General features: G+C 41.5%; 1 protein-coding gene across 1 annotated transcript; it reads left to right on the top strand.

Moving 5' to 3' along the window:
- Positions 1-136: 136 nt before the first annotated feature.
- On the top strand, positions 137-2,800 carry LOC128279101 (acetylcholinesterase). Its single transcript, XM_053017826.1, has 9 exons — positions 137-444; positions 510-654; positions 739-1,260; positions 1,353-1,560; positions 1,651-1,793; positions 1,884-2,036; positions 2,149-2,312; positions 2,437-2,612; positions 2,679-2,800. Exons 1-9 carry the CDS (start codon positions 137-139, stop codon positions 2,798-2,800), a joined length of 1,941 nt encoding a protein of 646 aa, XP_052873786.1.
- Positions 2,801-11,740: the final 8,940 nt, after the last annotated feature.

Below are 11,740 nucleotides of genomic sequence, written 5' to 3'. Positions count from 1 at the left end.
GCACTCCACGTCAACTGCGAACCGCCACGCCAAAACTAGCAAGCTGCGCGAACTCACTCCACCCAGTTTCCCACACCGGCTGCTTCTTCCTGGCTGCCGCGGTCTGGAAGAACGCAATCTAGCCGCAAAGGCAACGATGTTTACGATGCGCTGCTGCACGGCCGGCCGATCGCCGCGTTTGAGCGCACTGGCACTGGTGCTGCTGGGAGCTACTGTGATATGTCCCGCGTACGGTATCATCGATCGCTTGGTGGTGCAAACCAGCAGCGGCCCGATACGGGGCCGCTCGACCATGGTGCAGGGCCGCGAGGTGCATGTCTTCAATGGGGTACCATTCGCCAAACCACCGGTGGACAGCCTGCGCTTCAAGAAGCCGGTCCCGGCAGAACCGTGGCATGGGGTGCTCGACGCAACCAGACTACCTCCATCGTGCATACAGGAACGGTAAGCCGGTCATCGATCGACCATTCGACCAATAGATTGACCATTCTTTTTACTTGTCCATTCAGGTATGAATATTTCCCCGGCTTCGCGGGCGAAGAAATGTGGAATCCAAACACCAATGTCTCCGAAGACTGTCTATACCTGAACATATGGGTACCAACCAAAACTCGGCTTCGTCACGGACGTGGGTTGAATTTCGGTAGTAATGACGTGAGTAGTGTTGAGCCATTCTCACGTTGGCACTTCTTCGTAACCGCTGCGTGCGTGCGTGCGTATCTGTTTGCTTCTTTCTAGTACTTTCAAGACGATGAGGACTTTCAACGCCAGCACCAGTCCAAAGGCGGCCTGGCCATGTTGGTTTGGATCTACGGTGGTGGTTTCATGAGCGGCACCTCAACGCTAGATACCTACAACGCGGAGATACTGTCTGCCGTCGGTAACGTAATCGTTGCTTCCATGCAGTACCGTGTAGGCGCGTTCGGGTTCCTCTATCTGGCCCCTTACCTAAACGGACTCGAGGAGGAAGCGCCGGGCAATATGGGATTGTGGGATCAGGCCCTCGCGATACGTTGGCTTAAGGAGAATGCGAAAGCGTTCGGTGGCGATCCGGACCTGATCACACTCTTCGGTGAGTCCGCCGGCGGTAGCTCCGTCAGTCTGCACCTGCTGTCGCCCGTCACACGGGGCCTATCGACTCGCGGTATATTGCAATCCGGTACGCTGAACGCGCCATGGAGTCATATGACGGCCGAGAAGGCCCTGCAAGTGGCCGAAGGTCTGATTGACGATTGTAACTGCAATCTAACTATGCTAAAGGTACGTTGTCTACCGTGCTACAACACATACTCGATGTTGCTATGCTTATCGCTGCAACCGGTAACACACCCGGCACACGCTTCCGCTTCCAGGAATCTCCACACACCGTGATGCAGTGCATGAGAAATGTTGACGCGAAGACCATCTCCGTGCAGCAGTGGAACTCTTATTCGGGCATCCTAGGTTTTCCCTCCGCCCCCACCATCGATGGCGTGTTCATGACCACCGATCCGATGACGATGCTGCGTGAGGTTAACTTGACTGGAATTGATATACTTGTGGGCAGTAATCGGGACGAAGGTATAAACACACTCCACTCCACTAAAATGATGAATGCAAAGTGTTTTCGATTTGTTTACTCTTCTATTTCTTATCCGCTACGAAAACCAGGTACATACTTTCTACTGTACGACTTCATTGACTATTTCGAAAAAGATGCAGCCACCTCGTTACCTAGAGAGAAGTTTCTCGAAATCATGAACACCATCTTCAACAAAGCATCCGAACCGGAGCGTGAAGCAATTATATTCCAGGTACAGATTCCTAGTTGATGGTGCACTTCTGCTGTGTAGTGCACAGAATAATTTCTATTATTGCAACATATTGTTTTTTTTTGCTCATAGTACACCGGGTGGGAGAGCGGCAACGATGGGTACCAGAATCAGCACCAAGTTGGGCGAGCAGTTGGCGATCACTTCTTTATCTGTCCCACCAACGAATTTGCACTAGGCCTTGCGGAGCGCGGTGCCCTCGTGCATTACTACTACTTCACACATGTGAGTTTATTCGTACACCAGCCAAATTGTTCGAATTGGCAAAATCTTGGAAGAGTGGTGTGTGCCTTTTCGGTTTTGTGCAGATTATAATGATGCTTCAACCATCCAATAGCGAACCAGTACCTCCCTATGGGGTGAATGGATGGGAGTTTTGCATGGCGATGAGGTGGAGTACATCTTCGGCCAGCCAATGAACGCCTCTTTACAATATCGACAGCGCGAGCGAGATCTGAGCCGGCGGATGGTACTATCTGTTAGTGAATTTGCGCGCTCAGGGTATGCTGTCCCACAATTTCCGGTGCCATGTAGCCATGTATATTAACAGGTTTTTCTTTCCTTCTCTTCCTCCTTCTTTCCATTCGTCATTACTATACATTACGTGTTACACATTCAAACACAGCAATCCGGCATTGGAAGGTGAGCACTGGCCACTGTACACCAAAGATAACCCAATCTTCTTTCTCTTCAACGCTGAAGGAGAAGATGATCTTCGAGGAGAAAAGTATGGGCGAGGGCCGATGGCAACATCGTGCGCGTTTTGGAACGACTTTTTGCCACGACTGCGTGCCTGGTCTGGTATGTGAAATCTCAATATTCGAAGCAACACCGTTTTGATCTAACTCTAATCTCCCATTCCCGCAGTTCCTGCGAAGACGCCCTGCAATTTGCTTGACCAAGTTTCACAGGGCAGCATTACGCCAACAATGCCTGTCGTAATAGTGTTCTTAGTTTTGCTCTTGGCAATAAGAGGCTTGGAAAAGTAAGCGACTGCCGCGGGCGCATTTGGTGCGCTGTACGGCGTGTACGACAGTCCGCTGCATAATACTTCTACAGTAATTCATATTGAAATGGATATACAACCAAAACAAAAATATATATACAACCAGTCACTAGTTGTGGTCGTAGTGATCAAAAAATTCCAAGGAGCTTTTCTGATGAGGCGCAGGCGCTTATCATCACTACGAAAACGAAAATCTAAGAATCTCATGAAACCTGGAGAGAGTAAAGCGGTCGTCAATCGCAGGCTGTTTAGACGGAGTCAGTATGTTCAGGGTGATGCGCTTTTTACGAAAGGATGGATAAACCCGAACCTCTGTTACAGATACATATCATGTGCTTGAAGACTTATGAAACATTGCTGTGTAGCTATACTAGAAGATAGACAATTAATATGTTTAGAGTGATTGCTAGAGCAAGCAGCTATAATACGCCAGCGTACGTATATATATGCAAAACAACAAAACCAAAAGATAAAAGTTTGTAATTTAAGTCTTACAATATTCTTATGGCATTCATTTCACTTCCGTGAACATGCGTTGTTACTTGTTACTTTTATTCTTCCTTTTGAGTTTAATCAAACATTATATCCGTCGTTTAGATGTGCCGCAAGCGTGCCGACATTTGACTGCTTGTTTTTTAACAAGAATACTAACGTGACCGATTAATACTTTTGAGGTGTTTGAATGTTGCTGTGCAAAAACATAAAAAAGGGAATATCTACAACAACGCTGTAAACCAATACATATCATGTGAAACTGAGAAAAAAAATTTAGATATTAATATACAAAATGAGTAAAACAAACAAATAGTCAGTAAGAGGACAACAAAGCTACCACTTTATAAAGAAAGCTTTTTAAGACCATGACAAAAAGTAAAAGTGAACAACACAGAAGAAGATGGGCGGACGGGCCGGTCAGTACAGTGGATACGGCTTTATTGCTGTATAGTATCGATTGATTTTTTGAAAATAGTCAGTATAATAATAATATACGCGATGCGGTCTTATGATCAAATATCATCATGCATGTGATTCATACGATGTTTAGAAATTAGAAATGTCGGTGGGGAGCGAACGATGGAATATATTATTTAAACAAAAAGCTAAGGAAAATGGTAAAAAAACTAAAGTAGACTATGGATTATGTACGCGTAGTTAATCCGACATGAAAATATGATAAACAGAAACATAAAAATATAAATGCAAAACCAACTTAGAATGGGCGTTGTGCACTTCATATGAATTACTAAAAGCCAGACACATATCCCGGTGCTTTAACCGTTATCATAATTATACCGCAGATCAGTAGTGAAAACCTATCAACTGTATACAAAGGTCACAAAATCAGTGTGAGCTAATCGAACTAATCGTAAGACATACTCGTAGCCGAACTGTAGGAAGCAATTCATTGCATAGAATGCAATCGTCTGTACTATTTCCAATCCATCATGTATTACCTCCGTGCGGATTTGTGCGCGTGACGAGTGGTCGGTCGGTGACTTTTTTTACTACTCCGAATTTAATTAATTTGAATGAAATACAAAGCAAGAAATTATCAGTATCTAAGATGTATACAATTTATAAATTCAATGTAGCATATTTATAGCTGAAGACGAAGAAAAGTAACGAGTACCCATAGTTCGAAGCTCTAGTTACAACACCTCCACAGATACACAGGGCACTGAATTTAATTGTTTCGTGTACAATGTAGATGCTAATTTTCGTAAGTTAAAATGCCAATATGGGGAAATAAGTACGTATTATAAACGAAAAGAAAAATAGAAAATAATTCTTATGCATGTTCTATCACCTATTTTGGTGGAATCAAAAAAGCAACAATCTTATCATATTATTACAATGGCCTTCTAGAGACAAAGAAAGATAAACACTGAGAACATATTTTTTTACAGGTTTAGTAAACAAGTACTGTAGGGTTGGAAATCTGCAAAACTGTCTACCTTGTAGATAACAATAATGATATTGATAGGGATATTGATACAAATAAAAAAAAAAACACAGAGTAATAGTAGGACTAAAAAATGCCAATCATAATATGATAACAGTAATCAATAGTTGAACACTCAAAAACAATACATATCGTAAGGAAACATTTTAGTAAGCGTGCGTTAAGAGTATGTCGTGTGTGTCGGCCTGTGTCACGTAAACAAAACAAACACAAATCCAAACGCACACACGCACACACACAAGCATTCATATTTCAAACGAACACACACGAACCTAAATTCAAACATGAAACTATTACTTTAACAACGTTTAGAAACTTTTAGAGAAAGAGATGTTAGATGAACTTCAATCTCTAAAAATTCCTAGAGAATAGAGGCAAACAATGGCGATTGCTTTTGTGGCTAGCTTCGCAGGTTGTTTGTTTGCCTGCTATAGTATTCCCATGTCTCCAACTATAACCACAATGAACCATTACCACGGGTGATGAAATTATAGAAAATTGTGTGTTAAAAGAGGATAAAGAGAGCACAAGAGATAGGGAGAGAATGAAAGAGAGAGCAAGAGAGAGTGAGACAGAATATAGTGTTGCAGGTTACTACGCATTGCACATGCAATTTATATTATACAAGGACAGGCTTTTTTTTCACCTGTATATTTATTTCAGCAGCGTACTCCAACGATATTAAGTCAAAAGACGGCATGTTAAGGTGCTAGGTTTTTCTTGCAGTCTTCTATGGGTCGATCATTGAAGAAAACGCAATATTTATATATGTATAGCATATACATGGTTGTCCCTAGTATTAACAGCTAATAAACATATATGGTGACATATTTATGTACACGAGCCTTTTTCTGGTTTGATTGTTTTCGTTACCTATACGCAAAAGTATGCTAAAAAAGTACTATAAATAAAGTTTGAATTGTGTGTAGATACGACACAGCATATATGTAGATTTGTGTGCAACGCTCATAAAATCACCTCCACGTAAAGGTTCGTTAGTTCTACTAGTTTATGTTTGAAAAATTGAAAATTGAAACCCCTGATTGAAAAATTAAGAACCACTCTGTCAAACGAATACGTAGCAAAAAATAATTGAGTAACGAAAAAGCGAGGTAGTGGCAGACAAACACTAGTCTGACAGGCAGACTAGGCAGACTAGTTGACTATTGACTGTGTAACATGAGTTTGGGAAAAAATGTGAGTGGTTTGAGTGCCAAAAATCTTTGTAACGACCACAATGAATTGTTGAATTACCATTTTTAGTTTTCAAACGCAGAACTGATTTCGTACCATCGACACTACAGTAATTATTTTTGATTGATTATTGATACTGAATATACATCTTACCGTGAGCATTATAAGGCAAACAGGTTTGGTATCTAATGCCGCATGCAGCTTTTTCAGTGTGGAAATGGATTCAATGCAATAATTTCCACGCCGACTATAATATCGTATTTTTTCAGTTTTGTTGTTTATAGTCCCTACGGAATCTACCTAGAATATTAGGCCTTTTCTTTGCTTTCTTCAATTGAAAAGCTTACGAATATATAAGGGCTCCAATGACAATAATAATAAGTACTCACTATGTTTGCTCGATGTTAGAATGCTTTATATTCGTGGCTTGTCAAGAAATAGATTCCTATGTTTGAGTTTATCGCTCACTCATGAATGCCGTAGTTTGTATATTATAATAACATAGATGTCCTTTTAAAGAATTAGTGAAGACAACAATGCTTAAAAGCTTTACCATAAACGAAGCATTTCAAGCTTTGTGGCTGTTAAAACTTACATATCTAGACTAGTGCCTATCTTTGACAAAAAAAAAAAACAAAACAACAATTTCAATGAAAAAAGCAACCTGACAATTTGAAGCAACCTGACTTTAAGCGCATTTAAACAGCAGAAGGCGAGTATTCGAAAGTAGGCAGTAGTAACATTAAGCTTCTTTGAAATTGAAAAACGATTACAGTAAGCATTGCACACGTTTATACATATGCAAAGCACGGCAGCAGAAAGAGACTATAACGAGAAATCCAACCTTTATTTATCTAGGGTTTAATCCAAAACTTGTTTCGAATTTTAGATTCGAACATTACCAAACACATATACAATGCACTAGATGAGCCATATTGTAACGCCGTTTTTTCTCCAATTGTTACAAAATTATGTTTTCAAGTGGTACAAAGCATTCCGCTGCAAGTAGCGAACGAGAGTAGAAGCGGTTGCAAACAAAGAAAGAGAATACGGATCGACCTCTTATATGATAAACTTCTAACAAAATGAAATACAATGAAAGATGTAAAATATATGCTAGACTATAGTTAATTAATATTACAAAACGGCAATAATAATATCATAGTAACACCCAGTCACTCTCCTAAGCATGTCTAGCCCAAACACGTTTCTAAACAGCAACATAAAACAAATACATGAGTCGTACATTTGTATCGCATTCGCCCATGGGGCCAGCAATTAGCAATGCTACCAGTTTGGCACATTCGGAAATCAATTTGAGCAACTTTATAAACAATTCCTGAACCAAACAAAATTAAATAGCCCATAGGTCACACACGTGCTTAAACTACTCAACAGCAGTTTGCATAGTGCAGTATTGAACGTCCAACGTTGTAGAACTGTTGAAAGCCATTGCGAAAAGGACAGTATTTCTGATACATGTTGTTTTAAATGCTACCTTTTTATGATAGGCCATTAAACGAAACCAATCTTGAAAACTGGAAACCTTTGAATAGCTCTTGGTAATAATCGCACCACTGGATTCATAGTTGCTGAAATCGAATTCGTGAAAAGTTTAGCAAACGAAAAGAGAGCAACGTGATTGAAGGACGCGAAGACGTGAAAGAAACACCGCCATCGATATTGAACGAGAGCCAATAGAACACGTAGTACTGAAGCATGTTGCACTTTCAGCAAACGTGAAGATGAAATGCACTAACCGCTAACTTTAAAATGACCTACGGCAGTATTACGCGACGCTGGCGAATGCTTTATCGAAACAGAAAGCACTCCAGTTATTTTGATGATAATTTAGTTTTCACGCCTCGGTTTCACGTATTACTTCGTAACGCAGTTCTGGCTCCCCCCGATTGGACTCTTGAGCAGATGTAGAACTACCTTTGATTTTGACACGCTTTGAACTGTAACGTGTTATGAATACTTTCGATATAGTCGTGCGATGCGACAACGTAAGGCTTACAACGTGTCCGCGGAGTCCAATAGTAGAGTAGTATTTAAACTCAAACTAAGCCTAAAAAAATGGAGAGTGATTATGTGGAAAGTCTACAAAAATCAAAGTAATCTAAGACACTTTGCTAACAACATACCTTCCATGTATATATATTGAGAAAAAAAACAGAAAATGAAGCAATGCAATGGGTGCAGATCACGCCGTTCCTAGCGCGAATGGCACACCAACTATCAATACAATATTTGAGTATTAATTTCCAACGCATACTCATACGTATTCATTCATATAACCATGTATGGGAGGGCAGCAAAAACAGGACTGTTTCTGTTGGTGACACTCTGTAGGGCGTGTCATAGCCATATTGATTGAACCTCGTGTCAATTCTTTACTATAACGAACATGATAGCTGATACTAGTAGTATTGTGAATGTGCTTTCGCTAGCTAAGCTCGATGATGAAAAGTAGAAGTAACAAAAACCTATATAAATCGCTACTTGGCACAGTTAACGTGTTGAGATAAACTCGACAGAGCATATTAATGTCCGTAGTTCCGTTAATTACAAATGTGGCGTGGCGTATGAAGCGTTTTTAGAGTGAATAACATTTGTACTTAGCGAACCCCAATGTACACTTTTGACAAACACTACATATTTATACACATTCCAATCCCCGTCCCCGTTCGCCCCCACTTTTCTAAGTTTGATAAAACGAGCTAACACAATTTAGGCGTTGCGATAAAAGGGGGAGGGGGGTTGGGGTTCTATGTTACTCTTTTTGCGAAACTGGAACCCGTGTGGACAAGTAGTTTTTCCGTTCGGTGTATTTCATGTCCTCTGTCCACCTGTATTAAGAATCTGCTGTTTGTACTGAGCTGCGCATTACGTAATTGAGCAACAGGAGTCACACGAAAAATGGGCCACGAGCCTAGAGTTAGAGACTTCGTACCGTGGCTTTACATTGAATCGAAAGTATTTGATAAGAAAAGGGGAAGCAAACAAGTCTCATACTAAAAGACAAACACAAGGAAAAACGCCATTTATGTGCTTCATACGGATGTTTGTTACGTACGCACGCGTATTGTTACTGGAGTGGTCCTCAAGGCAACTAAGATTTTACTAGTAACCTTTATCGTAACCAGCGTAGAGAAATGCAAATGTAAACCAAGAAAGTGGACGTAGGAAAGCATATACCTGTTAATGTTATCAGGTTAGACGATTGTAGGGCTTCTATGTTTCAATCTTCGGTTTCTCTCACGAACCGGAAACACTGGTGGTGGTGTTCCGTACTGCTCAAAGACCAGAAAGAGAATGAAAAAAAAAAACAAAACAGCAAAACAAAAGAAAGGCGTGTGATCATAATAGAGATCCCTCTGATCCTTCTGCTCTAGGAAGGCAAATGTTTTGATCCTATTTCTGTTTACCTTGTCGATATACTGTTATTACAGAAAAAAAGCATTAGGGCGAGATGGCAACATGATGGGGTTTTCCGTTTTGGTAGGCTGGTGTAGATAAATACTCGCTCTAAATGCTTTCGCCCCAACTCGAAACATTATGCCATTCATTTATGAACGTTGGCTCTCCGCCACCCATAGAACGCTTCTCACAGGAAGATGATCGGCGATGCTGGGTTATATGTTTGACATATCGCAGTAATTAATTCCAAATGGTTCCAAGAACGAATTACAAGTAAGGTAGTTGAGCATGTCACATAAACCATCGTCAGAAAAACTTATCTGGAGTGTCGGTTGCATACGTACGCGGCAAAGCACCCAATTGACTGTTAGCATATTGTCATTATTTCAACGACCCCAACTCAAGAACCAAAGGATGATATGTTTAGCGTTAAAGTAACAGTTTATGTATACAAAACTACCACAAAACCTGTATGCTTTTAGTTATAGTTTAGTTTAAGCGAAACAGAGAAAGAAATTATGAGAAATAAATCTATTAGCACACATACCCGTAAATTGGTTGTTTGCGTGATTCCATCCAACGTTGGTCATTCTCGAAGTACTTCAGTAAACTTCAACGGCCTACATTCAAAAATTAATAATCCACTACAACTACCATTAGAAATAGCATTAGATTTCAATATACCTATTTGTACCATGATGGGTCATTTTGAAACGTGTTCATAAGAAGAAAAAAATGCTTATCGTGGCTATCAGTCTTTATTCACTCTAAAAAATAACAAGCCCATCACAGATAATTGTAATCGAAAAATAAATTTACAAACATGCTTCGTGCGGGATTTGTCTTAACGTCTGAAATTCTGAAGCAATTTCCCTGAACGTCTTGAAACATTTCCTTCTGTTGTGGCTTTGTACAATATCCAGCTATGTATTAAGGTGGAACTACTTCGAGGGTGATTAAGAATAAGTGAGAGTTATAAGCAAATTCCCGTTATTATTCCCCTACCTCAGTATATCTAGTGTTAAAGATTCAGAACCTTAGTTTCATACCACTAGACGCGTAATTAGCATGCCGTTGGACAAAGTTGGTGCAACTTTGTGCTTTCTTATATTCTTCGACATTTAATGACTAAAAATCCCTGTACGGAAGACTTGGTCCTACAATATTACTTAATCTTTTTTGTTACTTGATATTTGTCAGTGGAGGCCTAGACAACCGATGCTGCGGGCGGAGGCTAACCCTCCGGTGTCGGTTGTTCTGTTGCCTTCATCGCGTTGGCGTTGATGATTATTCGTAAACTTTGCTTATCTGCTGTCAAGGAAAATGCATGGGATGTTTGGTCCTTTTCTCTCCCAAACGCGGACGATCGTAAATGCTGTTTTACAGACGAAACAATCGATGTCGTCGAGGTCAAAACCCTATAGCAGCAACACATATTCCAAATTTGGTCCAAATCCATTTACTGTGAACCACCGCTCGCTGTCACCATGTAGTCCTACGCGGTCAGCGGTCGCGGGAGGTCGGGATGTACAACGAAACCGAAGGAATGAGGGCGCAATGACATGTCACGTGCTATCGGGCCGAGGATGACGGTATATGAGTGTGCTAGTGGTGGAAGGCGCAAGCTTAGCCACGCACAAGCAAGTCAGGGAGGCCCTAGGAAGCCTATTAACCAGAGGACAGATTAGTGAGCGGCATCTATGACACACCCGTTGGTACTTATGTTGGCTTCAATGGTTCGCCCGAACTGCTACGTAATGTGGAACACATTACCACAGTGCGATGTCCGCTACTTTACGATGGCCTCTTTCCTGAGCCATTGCTTCCCGGCAGCCAAGTTCAGCTAGGTACGACTCTAGTTAGGGGAGCACCTAGCTGGCCAGAAAGTATTCTAATGTACCATACCTCACACAGTACTTCCATCCTTTACTTCTCCTACAACCGTCGGATTTTGTTTCTCATTAATCTTTCCCAGAGTGCGCTGCGGTTGGTCTAGGGTTAAACTAAGGTTGATAAAAAGTCGGTACCCATCCATCCCACCCAGTCGGTTCATCCATCCATACGGGGCCTCATCGCTGAAATGTTCCACGGTTCCCGGTTCCAGGTATGCGGGTGGGTCGCGCTTGCCTCGCTCACCCGCAGCGTATGTGTCTCGTGTGTCACCACTAGCCACTGAAACCGGACTGCCCGCAAGGGACTGTCCCTCGCACTGTGCACCGAGACTTGAGGGAGAGATTGGAATTAGCAACCGGAATCGGCCACTGCACACCCAGCGTGTAGCTAAGAAGGGAGGCACAAGATAATTAGATTAGGAGCCGGGTGGCTCAACCAGACCGGAGGTTT

Source organism: Anopheles cruzii, chromosome X (assembly GCF_943734635.1).
Source record: "Anopheles cruzii chromosome X, idAnoCruzAS_RS32_06, whole genome shotgun sequence".
NCBI lineage: Eukaryota > Metazoa > Arthropoda > Insecta > Diptera > Culicidae > Anopheles > Anopheles cruzii.
The sequence above is the reverse complement of the archived record's forward strand: the minus strand, read 5'-3'. Positions and strand labels throughout refer to the sequence as shown.